General features: G+C 35.8%; 1 protein-coding gene across 3 annotated transcripts in view; it reads left to right on the top strand.

Annotated features, from left to right (window-relative positions):
* kcc (solute carrier family 12 member kcc) overlaps positions 1 to 24,560 on the top strand; it is a 390,816-nt gene extending 366,256 nt beyond the window's left edge. For all 3 annotated transcript variants that reach the window (XM_083138922.1, XM_083138920.1, XM_083138921.1), the window contains 4 exons: positions 5,217 to 5,330; positions 10,289 to 10,401; positions 14,223 to 14,362; positions 21,285 to 24,560. In XM_083138922.1, coding sequence (XP_082995048.1) covers positions 5,217 to 5,330; positions 10,289 to 10,401; positions 14,223 to 14,362; positions 21,285 to 21,376 — 459 coding nt within the window. In that variant the 3' untranslated portion in view covers positions 21,377 to 24,560. The remainder of the gene's footprint in view (positions 1 to 5,216; positions 5,331 to 10,288; positions 10,402 to 14,222; positions 14,363 to 21,284) is intronic.
* The last annotated feature ends 135 nt before the right edge of the window (positions 24,561 to 24,695 follow it).

Below are 24,695 nucleotides of genomic sequence, written 5' to 3'. Positions count from 1 at the left end.
TACCCGAAAAAAAAAAAAGTAATAATAAATCCTAGCACAATTTAGAAGTATTTAGCGTAATTTTAGAGTTTAAGCAGCACTTTTTATTATCCTCAAACCACAGGACAACAGGAAGGGGGACAAAGTTATTTTTGTGGGTTTTTATACGTTCACATTTAAATGTTTGATAGTTCAAGGGGGGGCAGGGGCCCTTGCTCTACCTCGTGCATGGGGCTACAGCTAACATTCTAAATGCAATAGATAGTACAAGCAATACTGTGACTATTATTGAACTCATTTTCCAAACCCTCCTCGGTTTACCTAACTTCTTCCTACACTTCAAAAAAACCGCAAGTTGCCACTGGTTTTTACTTCTATAAGTATTTGAATGTATGATTTATATTAATTTGTAAATTTGTCCATTGTACAAAGTGCATGTGTAGATGGATTACATAGCCTAGGGAAAACATTTATGATTTTTTTTTTGTAGGTGTAGGTGTATGTATTGCCTGTATGTAATTGCATATTAACAAACTGGTTTGATATGTATAAATCAGGCATGTGTTTTATAGTATTTTCGAGAATGAGAAATGCATGATTTGTTAGATATACTAAAATACAGTCGTATCGGAACAAATGGAATGGGTGTTGTGTATGTGGTTAGTCGTCACCTTTCTCATTGTGAATGAATCTTAATGAATGGATGATATTTAGTGTGCGTGCGTGCGTGTTCAAGAATGTATGTACACTTTCCATCAACACAAACAATCAAGTACCCCAATTGTGACGACAGGAATATGATAAAACCCAGATTTTTCAATAGAAAAATTAAGCGTAGCTCATCAGGAAAAGTATGTTAGTTATTTTTAATGGCGTGGCAGTTTCATGAAGTTGTAATGGCATTAATTCATGAAATGCACATATAAATTAGTTGATTTGCAGGAAGGAGGCAAGAATCAATATAAAGAACTCAAAATGGCATCTTCATGCTGTTTTGTATGAATGTTTGAAGGATGTGGTTTTAGTTAAAAATGAAATTTCGCTCTTTGAGCAGCACTTCGGTAAATACATGACTGCTAGATATATTTTGCTATAAACTGACGAATTGCCACTGGTTTTTCATGAGAAAATCTCTTCATGGGAAGATGAAAAACCATGTAGTTAACTATAATTCAATGCTACAGGGCCACTGGTGCCTTTGGTTGTCTATTTGAAGACTCTGTGTAAGATGCAAGATGGGTATTTTATGGGTATGATGCATAAATACGTTGAGAGCATGTTGCTCATGACACAGCACCTACATTGTAACCGACCAGCGTTGCTACAATGGGCATCGGGAGGAGGGGGAGGGGATCGAATGGATCGGTGGACCCCCCTGGAAATTGACATCCTTCATTTAAAGATACAAGAAAGCCAAAAGTTTGTTACTCTTATTGTTAAAAACAGAAATAAAGTTCATTTAGTTAGTATTCGAACAGAATAATCAAAGTAAAAATGCATTGGATCGAAAACATTGAGAGTAAATACAGGAACGAGGTTACATTCTACCATTTGATCCAAACAACAAATGGTTCCACAGTTTTCAAAATTCTAATAATTACAGTTGTAGGTGAGAGGTCACACAACAAACGTTATGAACAAAAATTTCCGCTAACATTTGAAGCCTTTTCTTGAACGAGACATGCAAAAGTTAATATCGAAACACGTTCAGATACTAACTGCATAAAATGCAAAAGAAATACTGGAAAATAGTTGTGCTTGTATTCAATCGTTTGGTGGATCGAGTCTCCCCATTTATATAATAATAATAATAATAATAAAATATTATTTCGAAAAAAAAAAATTGTTAGTTTATAGTACTTATTATTGTATAATAACATTTATAACCGTGGTAATAATACTTATTATATTTCTACTCTTCAACTTTAATCATTAGCCCGACCACCCTGCAAAAATTTCCGGCGACGCCCATGGTTGCTACTCATCTGGAAAACCTGGAAAATAGGGAAATGTCAGGGAATTTGGCTTCTCAGGGAAAAATAAGGGAAATGTCAGGGAATTTTGCACATAGTCTGGAATTTACATGCATTTTGGAGTCTGCAAGAGAAAAAGTTGCAAAATGAACAAGCAGTTCACTTCCACTTCCGGATTCTGTTCTTGTGATTCCGCTCCCAAAAAAGATTCAGTTCAGAAACTTGTTTCTTTCGTTCTTATTATTCTCAGTCTTGTGGAAAATTATGGTCCTTCAAATTTCTGTAATAAATTTTTACTTTTATAATACTAGATATTAGAAAGAATATCAAAGTAAAACTTGCAGTCCAGATATCTGATTGATAACTAAAGTACATTGACAATATGATCATAATTATTGGAAAGATTCGTGAAGATGAGGTTATCATCTGTTATTTTATAGATCTTAGTCTTGTTGGCATTTCCTATAGAATTCCTATATGCAACAAAAATTTCTCCAGATGCTGTGTACTTATAAATGTAAGCAAGAAAGCAGCATTTTCTACGACACTAAAAATCCGCCAGAAAATGAAAAATTGTGTATGGTTTATGAACTTTTTCTGTTGTTTTTTTTAATTTGTGGAGATCTTTTATGGTGAAATAATGTACCTTTGTTACCTTAGCCTGAAGGCTAGATGCACGTGATTGTAGCACCCAATACATTTGATGCCGATTGTAATTTTACGTTTTATACTCTTCGAATTTTCACGTGTTCTTGTGTGTGTAGAATGAAATTTGCTAAAAAGAAAAGTTGTGAAAGTGAATATTCATAATAATTAACGGATTATATATTTAATTTAAAACACAATGTTCAGAAGTAAAAATCATGATGATAAACATGTCTGGAAAAATTTCATTTTTGGGCAGGAAAACCTGGAAATATCGGGGAATTTCAGTCAAAAAATCGTAGCTACCCTGCCGACATTGACAATTTAATGAACCATCTGTGTGCCTTTGACACAAGTGATAAGCACAGAGAAGAATTTTACCTCTTACAAGACGAATTATTGATATTAGTGTTTTCTTTGATTCAGTCCTATACTTCTTAACTCATAATTGTATTGTGCCTGTTTTGATTCGAATGTAATTTCTTAAGGTAAGTTACTTGTGATTATACATATATAGAACACACTGACATTTATTTATATAGCTACTTTTGATAGCTTCATGAACGATGGCTACAAATGAAAAGTAAATTGCGATTTCTAAAATTTTCGAAGGCAGGTGCTATTTTGAAGTTGGGTATCTATAATTTTGAACTCTGATGTTGGACATTTTGTGTTTCAAACAATTACACAAAATATATGGACAGTGTAATGGTTCAATCTACAGAAAGTTGTGGAATTGAATTTACTGTGGAATAAGCTTTGCCACATTTTTAAAAAGTCCTTAGTTAATGGTGTTGTAGATCTAAGTGAAGGAGATAAATCATTAAATTAGCAAAATAAGTTTCAGCTTTATTTCCTGAATAAATGTACAATATTTGAGTTGTGAAAGATATGCAGAGATAAGTTACAAGTAAATTTATCTGACTCCATTTGGTGTGTTTGCAATAAATGTTCCTTATTCGCATCATTTATCATAAAATTAAGTATTTCTGTCTCGGAGCATTTTCAATAATGCATAGATCTGAGCCAGCTAATGTTTATGAAAATGCTAGAAAGAATCGTGTGCATATGTGTTTTGTATGGCATGGTATGGAATAGGATAAGCAAACCTGCATGTAGATAGATACACAGTTAAGTGTGAGTGTCTTATCTTAATGTTCATTTTGAAGTCTTCTCACGCATATAAGTAAGTAAGTATATTGTTTCTGGTAAAGATTTTATGATCTTATTTTAATATAATCTTATGTCTTAGAAATAAGCAACATTATCACTTCAATTGGCATTTTGTGAATAAATAGAACATATTTAAACATATTTAACTTTACTGTACAGTTTCAATTGAAGTATTTATTATTCACTATATATTTATAAACAGCACATTGATTATTTTGTAACAGGTAATGCTTCACAAATGCCTTGTTTGCATCATCAGACCAAATTAGAAAGTTGATGTTCATTCAATTCTAAAACTTAGTGTAATTTACTGCAGTTCAAAACATTGTGTAATATAAAAAGGTAAAATCAGAAGTATGTCACAGCATATAAACTATAAAAAGAGATTGTGACAGAAAATTAAGTAATTAGGTATGGTGCACAACAGTGTTATGCAGACAGTTTTCTTAGATATATTTAACAAAGGAAATGTTCAAGGAGTATTTTGATGCAATGTGGTATCAACTAAAACAAGCATTGCTTGGTTTATTACACACCTTCATTTTCATGTGCACATTGGATAAAGTATGAACATCACTTTAAAATTCTGTGGCAAGTACAGAAAATTAAACTCGTGAGGAAAAGTGGGAGTGTAAGCACGAGATGCATCATTTAAAATTTTAAACAGAATCTGTGTGTGTAATTTTGTTCAGTAACAAATGTAATTTTACAATATTTAGACTCTTAAAGTTAGAATATAACATTATTTGCTTGTTGAAAAGATTCTCTCGGGCTATCGACCAGGTGAGTTGTGGAAAAGATTCCAAACTTTCAAGAGCTAACGTCACCAGGTTGCACTTCTACCCTGAAGATGAGAGTGACGTTAGCTCTTGAAAGCTTGGAATTTTTTCCACAACTCACCTGGTCGATAGCCCGAGAGAATCTTTTCATCATTCGTCACCAGGAAAGCTTCAAGTCTTACTTCATGATTTGCTTCTGTTTGTAATTTTTATTATTCATATTTTGAGAAGCTGAAAAAACTGTGAAATATTTATAAATGTGAAAAAGATACTTGCATTGTTCTCTCATCTATTTGGCATTCTAGTAATTTTGGTGACCTTGCTTACGCCAGTGGAATGAAGAAAATGCTAAATGAATACACAAGCAAATAATGTAAACGCAGGTTTCATGTTGTTCTTTTCTGAAGTATAAAATATAAAATAATAACTGACATACATGCATGTCATTATAAAATAACTATACATACCTAAATATTCTGAAGCAAGCTAAAACTTTAAACAAAAAAATCTTAACACCATAAAAAATTCACAACCATGGAGTTCTGATGAAAATCCTTTCAAAATACTGTTCTTGGCTTTAAGCATTAATATTACTTCTAAGAGATATTCACAGTTTAATAAAACCTACTTTTACTTAAGATTTGATTTCATGCTCTTGTTTATGTAGGTGCAAGCTATAGTTGACAACCATCATAAAGGTGATGTAAAGACTGCAACAAAAGTTCGTTTCCAAGAACCTGGCAAGGAAAAGGATCAAGACGATGAGTCAGGGAATGATGGGGTATGGAAACTTTTCTTTCTTTCTTCCAGAGTATATAACAAATGTTCACACTTATCTTTGGCGGGTTCGAATCCCAGCCTGGGCATGGATGTTTGTGAGTGTCCATTCATCAATTTCATCATGTCATCACTCATCCCTATCTTCGCAAATTAGCCTAAAGTGGCACAAAAAGTGAAGTAAAATAAAGCAAATCAATCAATTATCTTTGGCAGATTTTTTGGGGGGGGAACGCGACAAAAGATACTGGGATTTCACACCAAAGTGACACGGGTTCTTCTGTCCAAGGCAACTTTCATACCAAAGTAACATGCGACACATGTCATTTGGAAACAAGCCAATCAAAAGCAACATTTCACATCGTAGCAGCATGACGGGCAGCTCAGACAAGCGTTTGGTTGGTGAAATCCTCAAGCGATACGTGTCGTGTGCCGTTTGTCGCTTTGGTGTGCAATCTCCCTAATGCAAGACACTCATTGCATCGCACATGCATGAACAACAAACCAGGACAACACATTGTAAGCTATTGAGGAAATGGCCCAGTTTGAGCGACACGTGTGGCTTGTCGTGTTGCCTAGATCTGTTGTTCGCACAATTAACAGCAAACGCTTGCTAATAGACGGAAGGAACCATGTCGCTTGTCACGTAGTTGGGAACTCCCCCTTCAGTCTGAGTACCCTTCCTTTAAGGAGCTTTCCGACTGAAGTAACAAGTAGCACGTGAATACGATATATGAACATGTGCTGAACGTGTCGTTTGCTGTTTGGACCCTCATGCGCAATGAATGCTATTTTACAGTCTGGAAGTGTCTGTGTCACTAGTCACATCAGTGTGAACATCCCGTGTCGGTTGTCCCATTGGTCTGAAAGTTTCCTTACACTCATGTCGATGGCACTAAGGAAGTTTTGTGGGTTTCCTCTTGTCGTTTCATGTAATCATCATTATTATCATCACCATGATTAGTTTCAAGCAGAAGAAAAGAGAGTAAATATCAAAAATACAAATGTTTCGTGTGTATATCTTTAAAAGAAATGATGATGATGATAATAATGAACCTAATTCATACACAAAAATTTAGTTACCAAGAGCATTCCACGCGTATTATTTTTCTCCCATATTATTAATGAAAGTATAACGATAACAGGACGTGGTCAACTGTCTAGAATGTTCATTAATATCTTCGTGACCACTTTACCAAATATCATAGCAATTATCACATTCATAGAAATGCTTCATGTAAAAGAATCTGGCGCTGCAGCGAAAACTCCATTTACTTCCATTATAAGCAGACGAATACCATGCAGCGAAACAGACATCAGCGCCTCTAGCGGTATCATACCTGAGTGGTACCTTCCAGAGAGCCCAGAACAGTGCCGTTTTCCACACTGCATATTGAAGGTGCTGTAACACAAGTCTTAACGCCCTGAATATAGCACACAAAATATGAAATATGGAAAGCAAGAATGCAAAATTTAAAATTGTATTTAAGTAACTACAAGGTATTTTAAGAATTCATTCACTTGCATATGCCCTTTAGTCTGCTTGACAGGGGAAGATCTAACGGCTACTCTGAAGAGAGTGGCGAACACGTCTGCTAAAGGAAACGACTGAGCTTACTCTTCTAGTGCTTTCTGGCAACTGATTCCACAGTCTTACAGCTGATACGGATATCCATTAGACATCCATAGGATATCCCACACTGGATATCCAGAGTATGTCCCATCCTGAATATCCATGAGATCTCCAGTGATAGATATTCATGGGATATATAGTATATGTTTACGTGTTGTTAAAAAATGGACATACATGTTTTATATCCATGAAAGGTTCATTCATAGTGTCCAAGTCACTCACTGTATATTAGTGCACAAACTCTGTGATGCAGTCTCAAATAACTAGCAAACATCCACCTATTCATCACGTCGTTTACATGCCAGCGAATCACGCATGCACACAAGGCCAGATGCTACCATTGTTTCTTGTTCCCCATGCCAGTTTGGACTCAGGACGTTGCAGTGATTAAATGCGTTAGTGAGGGATGACCTCAAATTCGGAACACATTCCTCTCATCATGAATATGCCTGTGAATGTATAACATTTTTTGGATGTGTAGGTGTGTGTGTTTGTGTGCAAGTGTGAGAGATAACAGGGAGTACTTGTTTCAGACATATGTGTGCACGAGAGCTTTCATGTGTGTAAATCTAGTTCAGGAATGTTCTTTTCATCCAATATGAGGATAATGTCCAGATTAGGTGCAAGTCTAGTCCAGAATATATTCTTATGCACCATCAAATAAAAACATCCAGATAACGTCCCGTTCATGTGAACAAAGTCACACTGATATCCGAAAAATATCCAAAAGTGGTCCATAGAATGTCCAAGTATGATGATTAGACCTCAGATATTTAGGTTCTAAAAAGTGTGCTTTAGGTTCCTAAAATAGGTTCTAAAAATCCTAAAATAGGTTCTACAGACCCTATAATAGGTCCTAAAAATCTTAAGTTAGGTTCAAAGAAATTAAAATAGTTCAAAATTCCTGAAAAATACTGATTAGGTATAGTCACCGGCAATGAAAATGGGACACCTATATCCCGAAATATGCACTACCTTGCATAACGTTATGTGTGTTGCCTAACCCTACGGTGATGGCAGAACTTGCCATTGGAAATTTGCTATTAAATCCACTCCTTGCTGTATACAAGGCACGTCCAGAAAGTAAGTTCCGTTTGGTAATAAAATTAAATTGTGTACAGATACAGAAAAGTTATTTATTGCACAAAATTCTACAACTCTTAAACTACTTTTCCACATAACTGCCGAAATTTTGCAGGCATTTGTCATAGCGTGGCACAAGTTTTTGTATACCTTCTTCATAGAAATTTGCCGCCTGTGTCTTCAACCAGTTGGAAACAGTTTCTTTCAGCTCGTCGTCATTGTTGAAGTGTTGACCGCCAAGGAAAACAACACCTTTTGACAGCAATCCTCGGCGCTTATTCTGTATTGCGCGAAGTGTCTCGCAATAAGCATCTGCTGTGATTGTTTGACCACGCGGTAAGAAATCAATGAGTAAGATGCCTTTCCAGTCCCAGAACACTGTGCACATCACTTTTTCATCTTTGAAGTCTTGTTTTCAACGCCACCATCAACCGAACATTTTCTTTCTTGACATATAGTACTTACCAATCGCAGACAACCCTTGCGACTTTCATCTGTTCTTACATCTCAAGTCTTTCCTTGGCGGTCAACACTTCAACAATGACGACGAGCTGAAAGAAACTGTTTCCAACTGGTTGAAGACACAGGCGGCAAATTTCTATGAAGAAGGTATACAAAAACTTGTGCCACGCTATGACAAATGCCTGCAAAATTTCGGCAGTTATGTGGAAAAGTAGTTTAAGAGTTGTAGAATTTTGTGCAATAAATAACTTTTCTGTATCTGTACACAATTTAATTTTATTACCAAACGGAACTTACTTTCTGGACGTGCCTTGTAGTTAGGCAACAATTGTTTTCCACGTTATCCAGTCAAATTCCGCACAACAAAAACATAGTTAGTGGTGCATACTTCAATGCTGAAATGTTAGTTTGCAAGGTGTGAATTCCCCAAAGCACCAAAGTGAGCAAGACTGTACTTTGGACTGTACAGGTAACAGTGGTACCAGACATTTTGCTTTGTTTAGAGCTTTGAAAAATCACCATGGACTTGGAATGAAGGGAAATCGACAGAGAGTAAGTTTCAAAGACGTTTATTGATTTTTCGTGATCAAACAGCAAATGCCTGTGTGTGACATATAAATCCTGTAAAACTTTTAAAAACATATAAAAACCTAAAAAAAAGGCTTGATTTAGGTGCATAAATCTAAAATAGGTTACTTACGTGAAATTTAGAAGATTTCGTACTTCCGCGTAAGTAATTCAAACCGCGTTTACCGCAACCACCATGAATAAAATAGGTTCTAACAAGCAAAATAGGTTTTTTAGACACTATAAACTTCATTGGTTGTTGCATTTTTTAACTAAACTCTGACATAACCTATTATTTATTACAAACCTGTAAGGGAAAAAATAGGTTAAAAACCTAAAATCTGACGTCTAATGATGATCCATGGATTGTCCAGAACATGTCCAAATATGATACATAGAATGTTCAAAACATGTACAAATATGATCCACAGAATGTCCAAGACTTATCCCAAAAATATCCAGGGAATGTCTAAATCATATCCTTTCTGGATATCCTATGGATGTCCTCTGGATGGACATATGGATATCCAGGGGATATTCAATGGATGTTTACTAAACATTCCTGGATATCCTATGTATACAGAAGCAGTACTTGTGGTCCTTGTTCTGAAATTTCTTTCAGTGTTTCAGCCCTATATCCAGGACCTTTCTCAAGTTTTAATAGGGGTTTATAACACACAAGAATTACACATCATATAGCTTAAAACAGGCAAATGTAAAAAAAGGTTAAAATGGGAAAGGGTGGGGATTGGCAGCACACAGTGGCGTGCCCAAGGGGGGGTTTGGTGGGGTTATAACCCCCCTTTGGCCCAGTATTCCTAAAAAAAAAAGAACATCAAATGCAGGAAAAGATGGCAAAATGAGGGTTGACTACTAAAAAAAGGAATACCTAACCCCCTCCTTTCGAAAATCCTGGGCATGCCACTGACAGCACATATTACCCAACCTTACCTGTGGGGAAATTAGAAGCAAAAACCAAGACTAAGCTTAGTTTGTGGATCAGTAGCACAATGGTTCAAGTCATGGTCAAAGTTTCTACAGTAGCAGATCTGTGTGTGCCAAATTATAATAAAATGTAATGGGTGCATTTCTCTCAAATGGTAAGACAAATAATACCACTTGTTTATTTTAATTGTTCCTTTACAGATTAAAAATTTCAAAATGCAAGGTCAATATGTTTTGCTCATGTTCTTTTAAATTTATGTGTATTTCTTTAGGGTGAAGCCAAAGGAGAGGGAGAAAACACAGAATCACTGAAGCAGAATGAGGTTAAACTTGAAGAAAAAGAAAAGGATATATGCAAGGCAGAAGATATTAAGATGCATTCGCTGTAAGTAAAACAGAAAATATGATGCTTTGCCTCTTGTATTAATCTATGCAGTAAATAATTGTTATGCAATGTTAATTGGACATTTCAGTGATTTTACGTGTGTTTCAAGACAGCACCTCTTCTCTCACTTTCAGGTGAATACAATTCTTTTTGCTACTGGTGGGGATTGAGCCTATGACAAGTCTATGAATTTACTACAAACCTAGTGCACTACTATGGAAACCACTACCTTTTGCTCTGCTTTACTATTTCTGTTTTCCAAGGAATTCCTACACTGGGATGACTTATCGACTTGCGGGCTATTGCCGCTTCTTTGATTTTCCTGTTTCCAATTTAGTTCTTTGCATAGAACTGTTATGTTGTTCTATGTGGTTCATTTTATGCATGTTGTCGATTTAACCTTTGGGTGTGCACTGTCTATATTCTCCTGGCTCGAACAAGAAATGTGGTGCATCACCTCAGATAAGATGCAGGCCCGTAGCCAGACAGTACCTCCTGGCACTGCAGTCAGCCCCCTTGACATTAGATAAAACTATTTTGTATAATTTGTTTTCGGTGAAGATTGAAAATGTAGACAGCAGATATTATTTTGCTCACAACTTTGGTGAAGAATAAGTTCAAAGAGCACGAACAAAAGCAGCAAGTATTTAGAAGATGCTCTTCTCTACACTTTAGAAAGTTTCTTCGTAGGGGAGCTTCTTGAGCTGTACCTTTGCTGTCTGTTGCGACCTCCCGTTTAGACAGAAATCTGTGACTTTGACATCATCATGAAAATTCCCTCCATATCTGCGTCAAAGTTCAACAGTTCCCAAAACTGTTTTGGGAACGAAGGGGGATTTCATTGCTTCAGAAAAGTGTGGAATGTACGCTAGTCACTATGATTGACTATTGTCCATATTTGTCTGATATAAATACGTATCTATCATCAAAAGTAGTATGGAGTGTGTAGTAAGGGACGATTTCAGTAGCATTCAATTAACACTTCAAGTGATATTTTAAAAGATATAGAAAAATGTAGTATTTGTATATTTCTAAACTTTATATCACTTCATGACCCCTTCCCCCCCCCCACACACACACAATTTGCCTTCATTTAATACTGTCAAACTTTGGAAAAATGGACTTGATTTACAAAGCTCCCCCTGATAACCCATGAGCCCCATCCTCTAGAGATCAATTCTAGACCATGAATGTCATCTTGATGATAGAGTCATACTTGGAAAAAATTAACGTCCCTCAAGAATAGCAGGAGGCTACAAGAAACATAAGAAATCAATCACCAATTGTCACCAGATTGTGTTCCTTTTTAGCACGTGCCAGTCTTCGTACAATACAATCAAATTTAAAAATCAATTTCGTGGGATAGCCTTTCAACCTGTGTAGCAGCCATCATGTTGGTCTTCTGCTTTCCTTTCGGTGGATGTCTCCACCTGAAACCGGCCAGGTGGTTGAAAAGGCTGCTAGCGTAGCTCCTTCCACTGATCGTACCAAGGGGTGAGAAGTGCATGAAAAAGTCACTCTTATGATCTGTGGTTTCGACAAGACAATAAATATTACAATTTGAAAATAATTAGAGATGTGAGATTGATTGACCTGTCACAGCTAAACTTGTTACTCCTCAGTGCACTGCTATCGTATTCACACTCGAACTAGTAACATCTCATGAACATGTGATTTGCTTTGCTTATTTTTAATGTATTCATTTCTTTTTTGTTAATACATAGAAAACTTCACATTTTTTTCTTTTACTCTGAAACTAAAACCTGCCCAGATGTCCTTTTCTATACAAAGAGATTGTATGGTAGCCCTGTTTTAGATTATGCTATCTGGCATAAAATTAGACCTCCCTGATAATGCTGAAGAGTACTTGGAGGAAAACTGAGTAATTTTTGGACATTTTGTGTGTCGCAAAAGGCAAGCATATTGAAATCACATTGTTTATGTTATATGTTACCTTTCACACTGTTAGTTTCCTAGTTTCGATACATCCAGCTTGAATAATTTGAAAACCCAACAATAATTTTCAATCTCCTTCTTCTATGGAAGCAAGCTTTGCAAGTACAGTAAAACCTCGTTAATCCGGACTAATGGGGGAATAAGTTGACCGGTTTAACGAAAGTCAGGATTAACTGAAATAACCTAAAAGAACAGTAGAAAGTGCATTAAAATTCAGTTTAAAGCAACAAAATACGTTTATTATGGTGTATTTAAGGGCATAGGCCTAAATACACTATACAGTACAGTACAAAGTCTGCGGGAAACCAAATTTCATCAGTGGTTGGCTGCCTTTTCTTTGGGAAGTTCTTCTGTTGACTTCTAGCCACATTTAAAACTTTGCATTCTGCTTTTTTTATTTTTTTATTTTGCCTGTCCGGATTAAGCGACGTCCGGCTTATCAGGATCTGGATTAACGAGGTTTTACTGTAGTTAGAAAATAATAAAGTTTCTTTAGATCCTGGTTGAAAGAATTTAATTGAGTGGTCATATATGCATATTCATTAATAAGCAGAATATGGTTTATGTTTTCTGTGAGGTAAGAAATGGGAGTATCATATTCAATGACTGCACACTGGCAGGCAGTAAGTCAAACAACGTGCACATATGAAAACCAAATGCTCAAGGAAAAAATACAATGTTAAGGCTTGTCAGTGTGCAAATTTGCTGCACTATTTTCATTCTTGCACAGCAATTGTTTATCTGAGGAACTAAAAGAATATTCCATATATACATTCTCCTGTGTATTATTCATCAACATCACAATAATAGGGAGTATTCAATAGCTCAATGTCTCGCACAGTGGCCATGCGGGCTAAGGCGTTATGCTTTGGGCTCCAGCCACGGGATATGTGCAGGTTCGAGTATCCTGGGGTGGGAGAAGTGTAACAACTTTTCTCCTGAGATGTTGGACCACCCACCTGGGAAGCTACGAAGGACTAGCTTAATCTGGTCATGAAAACCTACCACAACGACTGGGGGTTTGTTGTACTGACCACACATTACAACGTAACTGACTGAATATTCTCCTGCCTTGACAGGTAGGAGTGAGGCCAGGAGTCCGTAGCTAGACCGCCTTGTAATCAAGGGGTCCCGGGTTCGATACCCAGTGGAGGCACATAGTGGTTCGGATACCACTTTAAAATGTAGGCCCAGTCCCGATTAGTCTTACTGTGAATAAAGTGGATTTAAAACACCAAATCAATCCAATCCAATCTGTAGGTAGACCGTGGCCCTGATGGATTATATTATTCAATAGCACAAAATGTTCTTACTATCTTAGTGAAGAATCAAACATTGCAACGAAACTCCCTTTTATTACCACTGCAGATTGCATTGCAAATTCGAACCAACAGGAAATGCAGCCGCTTATGCACCATGTCAGGTATTTAAGGGGACATACTTGAGTCATCTCCACTCATTGCACATTTGCATTCAGTGTAATCTCAGTGGCACAAGTAATTTTCATTGATAAATTTTGAGCATCCGTAAAAGAATTTACCGACACAATTCTTGCTATAAAGAGACATTATTTCCGTATGAATATCTGCAGGAGATCACCCACGTAAAATGCACAAAAGCACTCCTGTGATTACACACCTTGTGCATGGTTGCCATTTTCAGAAGCTGAGCTGCACATGTGCAGGATATATCTAATACCCAACTTATCAAGCTGAATTATACTGCCATCTATTGTCCAATTTCAAAACCATTAACTACAGCCAGTCAATGACCCATTTACTATATGTCATAGTTCGGAAGGAAATATTCTTAATCCATTGAATCATTCAGTATTTTTTTAAATTTGTTGATTTATCTTTTTACAGAGACGAGTCAAATTTGAGACGAATGCACACAGCTGTTAAACTAAATGAAGTAATTTTAAGTAAATCTCATGAAGCCAAGCTAGTCATAATTAACTTGCCTGGCCCACCCAAGGACAAAAGCATGGAGAGAGATGCTAGCTGTATCCTTTTCCTTCGCATATGTTTCCTTAGCTATTTTTAGATATTGAAGTATTTCTAATCTAATTCAAATTTTATTTTCCAAATAAGGATTGTTATAACACTTGTTCATGGAGACAGGTATGTATCTTCAGTGAATTAATCCAGAATTTTCCTTTCCCAAAACTTAAATGTGTAGTGCTGCGAAAAGTAAAACTATTTCCTGCAGACAGTTGTGGTTGGGTTTTGTGCAGGGCTAAGACGATACTGATGTCTCGGTATTAGCTAATACCATTGGTTTTCCACCAATACCGTTGTTTTGAGTCGCTAGCAGCATGGCCAAGAGCAACATTTGTTCCTTTTCTAAGGTTCGTTCACCCTTACTTGTGATGGGTTGGAAGGCCAGCACAAGTTCTGCATATAGATATTCCAAGAAATGCTGGACAAACTCCCAATCTCCTGGGAAGCAGATGATTGACAAGATGAAAGGCGTAGGTAAATTGAAAGCTGCATCCAAAATTCTCGAAGGCACGTATTAGGTTGATGCATAAGTTCGTACCTTTTTTTTTTCACCGTGGAAAAAGTATTTTTATTTGATACTAATTTGAGATGAACAAAAGACATAAACTAATCAGTAATATATTTTCCTTCATTGTCTATGACTGTCTACCAACGCTGGGGCAGTTTATCAACTCAACGTCTGAAGAAACCAGCTGATTCGGGGTTAAAAGCATCTTCAAGCTAAGTTTGAAGATCATTTTCATCACCAAATGAGCTTCTTCGAAGATTGATGGATTGAGAGCTGAAAAGGTAGCAATCCGAAGGTGCAAGAGCCAGGGGAGTAAGGAGGATGTTGAATAACTATCAAACCAAGCCCCTGGATAGCAGCTTTTGTCATGTTAGCGGAGTGTGGGTGTGCATTATCATGTCGCAGCACTTGATTCTGTCTTTCTGACCTCGCTGATTTGGTTATTTTCATTTAAAGCTTGCAGTATCCTGAACCTTACGAATGCAAATGTCGCACAATGGTTGAATGGTCACAGTTTATTACATTTGCTAATTACACAAGTATGCGACCAATTTGCTTCAGCAAAAGTAATTACATTTTCAGAAAGCTTACCATCAGTGATGACAGAAATGACATTTCGTTCCTTCTCATCATGTCAGATTTTTTTTTTTTTTTTTTACGCTTTTTCAATTTCTAACGAAACCGCCTTTTTGCTAGTATAAGACAATTAGTTAGGATATATCTACTTAAGTAATTTGCAGTTAATTTCAATTTTGTTTTAAGAAACTTGGCATCCAACAATGGCCTGATATTGACTTTCAATAATGCCCTGATATTGGCTTCCAACAATGCCCGAGTATTGCTGATACAACAATGTCTACCTATTGTTTCAAAATGCACGTGAAGAAAATACTCATTTCTTCACTGGCGTTTGTTAGTTTCATTTGGGAAATGCTGCTCACTTGTTGAACTGTTTTTATGTCTTGGATTTAACTGCTTTCATGTGGTCTATATGTGTTTGTGTGTGAGCTTATCGAGGAAACCTAGTTTTGAGATTGTAGTGTGAAGTGGTGCTGAAAAATATCTCACCGGGCATGTAGAAATCATCCCGATAGTTTCTGTTACACTTGTGGAAGTTATATGTTGCCAACACAGAGGAGAAATATTACTTCTTTCTACAAAAAGGCCTACTTGGCATATTTTGGTGTTCGTCTAGGCGATCAAGACAAAGCCTGGGCACCTCATTACATACGTATGTAGTACGTGTTCAGTGAACATGAATCAGTGGGTGAAAGGAAAACACGCTTCACTGCAGTTTGGTTGTCCAATGGTGTGGTTGGAACCTCGAGATCACACAAGTGATTGTTACTTCTGTTTATGTAACGTGCAAGGCATAAACAAGAAGAACAAGAAATCCGTGAAATATCCCAATCTTAGATCAGCCATCCGCCCCCTTCCACACAGTGATGAACTGCCAATCCCTGCACCTACGCAACTGTAAGATAACAATGGTGAATCAGAAGAGACCTCTGAACACGAACATGATCCTTCATTTCAAACAAGTGGACCTTCTTCTCATCTGTTCACACAAGGTGAGTTAAACGATTTAGTTACAGATCTTTATTTACCCAAAATTAGTGCTGAACTTCTTGGATCGCGACTCAAAGAAAAGAATTTACTTGCTCGGGGAACTACGTTTGCTTGGTACAGACATAGGGAAAATGAACTTGTAAATTTTTTTTCAAAGGTGGATAAACTGGTGTACTGCAATAACGTGTTAAGTTTGATTGAAGCCCTTGGAGTCGAGTATAATGCTGCTGATTGGAGGTTATTTGTTGACAGTTCGGTGAGGAGCATGAAAGCACTACTGCTTCATAACGGCAACTTGCTGCCCTCAATACCTCTAGGATATTCAGTAGTTTTGAAGGAAACGTACATAAACTTGAGGTGCATGTTGGAAAAGATAAAGTACAACGAGCATAACTGGATTGTTTGCTCTGATTTAAAAGTGTTAACAATTGTTCTTGGTCAACAAACTGGTTTTACTAAGTGTTTCTGAGATAGCAGAGCCCGAAATGAACACTGGCCAAAACGTATTGATCTTATACCAGGACAGAAAACTGTTGTGAGTGAATCTTTGATTCCTAGAGATATAGCTGTCCTTCCTCCACTACATATTAAGTTAGGCATCATGAAGCAATTCATAACAAGTCTAAGCCAGGAAAGCAATGTCCTTCAATATCTGAGGTCAAAGTTTCAAAATAAATCTGAAGCCAAAATTCAGGCAGGTGTATTTGATGACCCACAGATACGCATTCATTTTGAAAGACCAACATTTCCCTAACTGCATGAATGAAGTGGAAAACCCAGGATGGATGTCATTCAAAAATGTATGTGAAAACTTTCTGGGCAACAAGAAATCAGAAAACTACGAACAGATTGTTGACGAAATGCTACAAAACTTGAAATTGTTAAGTTGCAGAATGAGTATTAAGTTGCATTTCTTGAATAGTCATATGGATTACTTCCCCGAGAATCTTGGTGCAAAAAGTGATGAGGCCATGATGGCTGATCACTGCTGGTGCCTCAAGAGAGATACTTCTGTCAATTACAGTAGAAGCTCAGTGAAACGGTGCAAAATATCTTCTGTTTGATCTGTTAGGGTTCACTCGCACTCTATGAACTTCTCTTTATGATGGTGCACTGACATCAATGACAAAACTTGTATAAAATATTTATTCCTATGACTTGTTGTAATACTTCAGTTTCATTGAAAATACTCCAAACTTGATTAATGTATATTAATTTTAAAACTATATTACAAAAGAAAATGACGTGATAGGAGAAAACTGAAAGCAAATCTGAATTCAGCACACATACGTTTATGTAAATCAGTTCTTACTTGCAGTGAAGCAGATAAAAAGTTTCAAAATGCATACTTGTGTTATCTATTCGACTGATGTGGATCCTCATGGAATAAAGTGTTCCAACTGTCTTCATTGAAGCCCGATAGTCTTCCTGAATGTGGAGAAATGTTTAAGTCAAAAATGACCCCCTCTTTGTAATGACAAAACCATTTTCTTGACCTGGTTTCCCCGTACAAGGGAACGCCTCTGCTGCCAGTGCCCCTATGTTAAACTCAGACATAAGAATATGTCAGAAAGGTTTTATTCCCCCCTCACTGGACATTTATCGTTCTTTAGCCCATAAATGACACCGTCTATCTTCAAATCTGTAAACTTCAATGCACAACAATGCCACTCCAATTGATGACCATTAAACGATAAACAAACTTCTAACACCGCAGTGTTGCCATACCAAACACAATCGCTACGCACTTACGCATCAACCCAATAACTACCTGGTAAAGCCTTTGTGGAAATAAAATAAATCAGTCCTTTTCAATTCCTGCTTGTACACTCGTGGGGTAAGAAAAATGGACATTTTTAAAACCAGGATTACTATCATGCTGGGCTGTTTCCGGGCCAGATGATGGTGAAGTTCATCATATGGATGAAGGTCGTGAATGTGAAATTCTTTTGTTTTATCTACATTAAAGCATGGAGGGAGGGAGGGAGTGTTGTTGATTCAATTTATTCCCTTCTGTAAAAGTCTTTCATGTGAAGGTATCAGCCAATACCGCAGTGACTTGTTTTTATTGCAAATGACAGAGAATAAGGGAGAGCAGATCCAGACAAATAAGCGTTATTTTAATAAATGTTGCTTTTCTCCCCCTCCTTATCAACGCAAACCAAAATAATGAATAATGTTTACATGAAATTGAAAAAGACACACAATCCACCAATTTTTAGGTGTAACTACAACACTTTGTCTTGCAACATTTCAAAAATTTTTTTTTTGCATCATCTGAGTCTAGACAGAAGTTTTCATAATTTTTTTTTAACAAATGTCACATGACATTTTAAGTAAAAATATATAAATAACTTACGTGAGTGAGTAGGAATGTTTCAGAATGATGTTTCGGAAGTCTGTACTACTTCCTTCATCAGGTAATAAAATAAAAAACTTTAGGTGCCAAACATGGTACCGCGTTGTTAAATCGTAAGATGAGGATTCAGGTTGAGGATAGAAAAGGTAAAAAAAACTTACGGTGACAGCATAAAAACTCTGATGAAAGTCTTCGCTGGTTAAAAAAAGTTTTCTATTTTATTACCTGATGAAGGAAGTAGTACAGACTTCCGAAACGTCGTTCTGAAACATTCCTACTCACTCACGTAAGTTATTTATATATTTTTATTTGAATCGATAGCGAGTAAAATGCACCATTGTAAGACATTTTAAAGTGTTATAATACTACATGATAATAACTTGGGAGTTATTTAATGTCATTAAAGGAATGTGATGAGTTAGTATGATTCGGTAACTAGCCATTGTTGTTTTAAATTGGAATTATACGAGTACCGCTCACGGGAAGATCCCCAAATGAGGGGAGAGGGCATGCGGAGGGATAGGGGAAGACCAGTCTATTTGCAAATTTTAGGGGTAGCATGAAGTCTTCCGCTGGAACCATTGTCGTTGTGGAAGTGTTTGTCCGTGGGTGTTTAATTGTGATTTTCGGGGATTTTTTGTGGTTTTCATGGTGTTTTACGAGATATGGCAGGTGTGAGGAGGAAAGGTGCTAATGTGCATAGTGAAGTGCATGAGATTGTCAGCAAAGTTATTGATTTCTGTGATCGTGAATCTGAAGAAAAGCAATAATTGCTGCCAATTACACAGCGCATCAAGCGTGCTTCTGCAGCAACAGGTTTGTCGGAGCCGACAATCGAGAGGATTCCGAAAGAATCGCTTGAATGGAAGGATCGGTCACCGATGAGAAAACTAGTTTCCCCCGGAAAGATTAGGAAAAGGCCACCTCACTGTAATGTGACTCTCGATGATTTTGATATGAATGTCATCAGGAATTCAATTAGTTTTGAATTATGAATTTGTTTATTTCTTATTGGTTGCTAGTATTTTTCAATATACAGAATATTTTTGTATTGTTTATACTGTACAGTATTTAGCTGTGTTGTGTTGGAAACGTTCGAATAAAAGAAATGATCAACAATTGTTCATCAACAATGAAACAATCAGCCAAACCTATACTGACAAAGTAATGTTTACCATTGTTGACATTTGTAGCTTTGCACATTGTAAGTGCAAATAAACATTCTTCGCTTTCGCAATTCTCTTTTTTTTCTTTTTGCAATTTTCTTTGAATGCCAGTGCTGTAACAGCCAATTCCGTCGTTAAAAATATTTTAAACATTGTAGTTAGTACAATCGGCAGGCTCTTTATTTAAAAAAAATAATCAAAAAATCAGTGTAACCAAGATATCAACATCAGATTGACGATGGTCATACCTTGACCGCTAATGTAGATACCCACTGACCGTGTGTGGACAGTGATTTGAGCGTAGATGTAAATCAAGCCTTAGAGCTTACAGCGAGATCACAGTGCTTGTTTCTGACCCAGGTTGCACTACCCCAACACTAATAGTGGAGTTGCCTGCCCCTACGTCACTTGACTTCCGTCAGGGATCTTCTCCTGAGCGGTGAGCTGTATTGATATCCATAGGAATCGATGAGAGTATCGACATCAGTATTTGTTCAAAATGATATTGGCTCAGCCCTAGTTTTTTGCCACAAAGTATTGCACGCTTCTGGGAAGGGAAATTATGGTATCCTATTCTTTATAGGTAGAGGCACATATTTCTGATAAATAAAAAAAGCAAAATTTCGGTACAAAAACTGAGTCAATTTCGGGTTCAAAAGCGGTAAATAAAATAAAATTTCGGTGTTATAGCGGTGAAAAAAAAAGAAACAAAATCAGTATATAAAATAACATTTTAGTTTTAAAATTGTGAACATAATTCAAAATTTGATTTAAAAACTGCACTTATTACAAAATAAACATATCCCTTCTAATAGCACATTTATATAGTTACCAGAGTATTAAGTTTATTCCTGTATAAAGGGGTCCGTTCTTGCTTCTCAAATATTTACAGCAGAATTAATCAATTTTCCGTGAATTGCTTAACTCGCAGAATAATTCAAACTTCAGAAAGTGTCGCATAGGTAAATAAACTCTAAATTTCGAATTTACGAGTATATTTTGCTTTTTACAGTGCATTTTGCATCATTTCGTGACAAAACAGGGTACGAAAATGCACCTCACACTTTTCAGAAACATTAAAAATTAACATTAGAATGTGTTATTTCACATTTCGTGTATTCGTCAAAAGTTAAATATGCATGCCCCTATTTATAGAATAAAGAGGATTGAGGGAAAAATCAATTTGAAGAGCCCTTGCAATAAACTGATTTGAATTTTTTTAAAAAAAAATCTCAAATGTAGGGTCCTACAAGCATGCAGAGTGGTTGACAATAGTTCAATAGTAAATCCTACTTTACAGACATCCTTAACTTGCATATTAGACATGGAATTTCTGGAAGCACTCACAGAAGGTTTATCTCAAGTGCTTATGGTGCGTGGAGGTGGCCGAGAGGTGATCACAATTTACTCATGAAGTCCCAAAGAGGAACATTTAATCCCACTTCCCCGGGATAACAATTTTCTACTCTCTGTTCATCAGCTGTTTTCTAGATGTGGCATTCTTCACACGAGGATAGGTAGTATTTTGGATGCTGGACTTGAACAACGGTTGGATTCGGTCTCTTCTTGGATGAAAGAACGGCTCATGAGTACCATTTCGTAAATGCCAGAACCTCACCGACAGTGAAGCATGTCCATGTATGGTAGTGAGCAGGTTTTAACATTTCATTATCTTTCAAAACAAGAAAAAAAAGGTGTGCTCAGTGTTATACCAGTGTCACTATTGTTAGATTTAAGATAAGCTGTAAGTAAAAAAAAAAAATTAAAAAGGAAAAATAAGTGTCCATAATTTGAAATGTGTGTCAAGTCCCTGTAACATTTTTTCTTTAAGATTGAAACTATAATTAAAGGTTAAAAAAAAGATTTTTAATGAAAATACTTAGAGCATCATGTATTGTGATATGTTGTGTATGTTTGAGTGTGTGCGTGGTGTGTATGTATATATGTGTGCAAACATGCGAGAGAGAAAGAAGTGTTTAGAATATTCGAAGAATGTAGGGAAAAATAAGCAAAAGTTGCTATATTATAATATCTTTGGAGAAAAACCTGGTAACGATTGTAAGGAATCGTACGTTGTGCAGGTCATTGTTGAAATCTGTGTGAAACTTCATACAGAAGGTGATGGTTGTTGATTGTTGCTCCATTCTTCTGATGAGGAACGTAAATTAATTAAAGTTCTTGTAGAATTCCAAAAGAAATTTGCAAAATTATTTTTTGATTGAAAAAATAGAAGTACTTAATGTACACTGGGGTTTTAGAAAATGTTGTGACTGCCAAAATATCCCCTTCTCTCTAACCAATGTATTTTGGAAAGCCCCAAACAAATGTTTTGCTCACTATTGAATCTCAAATCAGGATCTGCCTATACCTGTTTATAGTGTGATAATTTTAACGTGATAGGAAGAAAGTAATGTTGTTGCTTGTTAAATAATGTTGAAGGCTTCCAAAGTATTTTACTATCATGAAACTTTTGTAGCTTAATCTCAAATCTATATATATATATTTATATGTATATCCCCATTGCCAGTTTTTATTTTTTTAATCAACTTTGTTTGTGAACTTTCATGCAGTACAACATCAAATATGGCACCATGTGTATCGTGCTTTTTTAAAAAAAATCTTAATTTCTTTTTAATTTGAAAATCTGTATTAGTTGATGTGATATGTGTCATGTCTTGATCGGTTACGTACACAGATGTTTCTGTAACTTTACAAATGTAATGTTTTTAAAGACATTAAGTGAGATATTAACAACACTCCATGACAATTACTGATATGAATTTCAGCGATGTAAGGCAATGAACAAATGCTTTCATGCTTCTTTAAGTGTAAAATAGTGTAAATACGTTTCTAAGTGATCTCAATTTTTGAACTTTATGATATTGAACGTATGAGACATGTAAAATTTGCAGTGTTCAGTTACGACAAAAACAAATGAATCAGAATTGAATTCTGAGTTTTGCCATTTCACGGTGAAATGTGAATTCAAGAAACAAAACAATAGGCCTTTCAACACTGGTTGATGTGCAAGTGTTAATCATTGATGCACCACAATTTATAAGCTCATTGTCTTCGCATATTGTGTGCTTTGTGAACGTGTTCATTACCAGAATTACTACTATAATTTTTTTTAAAAAATCATAAATTAAATGGTGAAACCAAATTGGATGAACCAATCTTATCTGTGTACATAAAAGCACAGAAATTATTGTGAAAGTTTAGTTCCTATTTCATGGTGACTTATCACAAAATATTTACTATATACTTTTTATATAGATTTTGAATAGACTTTTAAAAGATAGCCATTATGGCTTTAAAGAAATATATATTTGTTTGTGCTGATGAAAACAGATACCTTTTATTTACATCCCTTGTTTACCCTCAGTTGAACGTTTCAAAATTTAAGCATATCTTTTCACAACTAAGATAACCTTTCCCAATTGGTTACAAGAGCTCAAACAGTATTTAATCAGTTACTATAATCCTTAAAAATCAATTAAACTGCAATGAAAATAATACATGAAATGTATAAGATGTAATTAAAAATAATAATATCTGCATGTATGCCACCCTTGTGATTCCATTGTCCTTTCATTCCTATATTCATTTTGATGGCAGTGTTGAGATAGTAAATTGTTAAACCTAATTCCCCTCCCATAAGTGTGTCTTGCACTTTGCATTTAGTACTAAAGGTAAAAACTTAGATACTTTAAATACTATTACTGTAAAATGATGTAGGAGCTGGAATCAGCAAAGAAGCATGAAACATTTCAATACTATCATTGTGATATTTAATGTCCAGTATTACATAACATACATTTTTGGCATATTAATTGTGATAAAAATCTAACAACTACTTATAAATGCTCTCAAGAGAGCAATGTATGCGTATATTTAGACACGGACACTAAGTTTTGTTAATCATCCATGGAGGATTGCGCATGATATAGTGTTAAAAGAATTGTGTGTATTTCTTTTTAATATGATGTACAAATGAAACATCAGCTATCACGCGAGATGAGTGCGTTTTCGTTTTATTTTAACATTGAAAAAAACTGTAATTTGTTGTTGTGTGTCTATACTTTCGAATAATTATTTACTACTTAAGTGTCAGTTTCATGTAACTCGCTCTTAATATCTTTCTACAAACGTTTGAAAATTTTGTAGTTTTCCGTTTGATTTTTTTTTATTAGACAAGCACGTGAGCTTTTCTGAGTGTTTTCTTGTGATTTTATACCAGACGTTAATTTTTTTGGTTTGTGTGGTGAAGTTGGTATGCACTAGCATGTGAGTGTGTGCGTATGAGTGTGTGTATGGGTGTGTTCTCACTCGCAAATAGCTATGAAGTGCTCACATATATTTAAAAAAAAAAGCCATTGTGTTCTGATGATGGTGAGGGGAGATGTAGTGTTTGTTAACCTTTGCTGAGGTAAAAACAAGTTAGAGATCAGTGATAATTACATTGAACCCTTGTGTGACAAAAATAGTATGCGTATAAAGGCTTGTAGTTTTTTTGTGAAAAAGAAAAATTAAGGAAGAAACCTTTAATCTGTGTTATGCCTCTGATGAGAAATAAAAACTGAAATCAAAGACGTAAATAGATGTTATTTACTGTGTCACCTTCCATTTTTCCAAAGTGAAATTATTATGTATTTGAAGATGTTCCGATTTGCATGTAGAAATTTAAGTGAAAAATGGAGACTCAACCTGGGACTCTTGCTTATTCATTTTCC

Source organism: Lepisma saccharinum, chromosome 17 (assembly GCF_977018435.1).
Source record: "Lepisma saccharinum chromosome 17, izLepSacc3.1, whole genome shotgun sequence".
Classification (NCBI taxonomy): domain Eukaryota; kingdom Metazoa; phylum Arthropoda; class Insecta; order Zygentoma; family Lepismatidae; genus Lepisma; species Lepisma saccharinum.
This window is presented reverse-complemented; position numbering and strand designations above follow the sequence as displayed.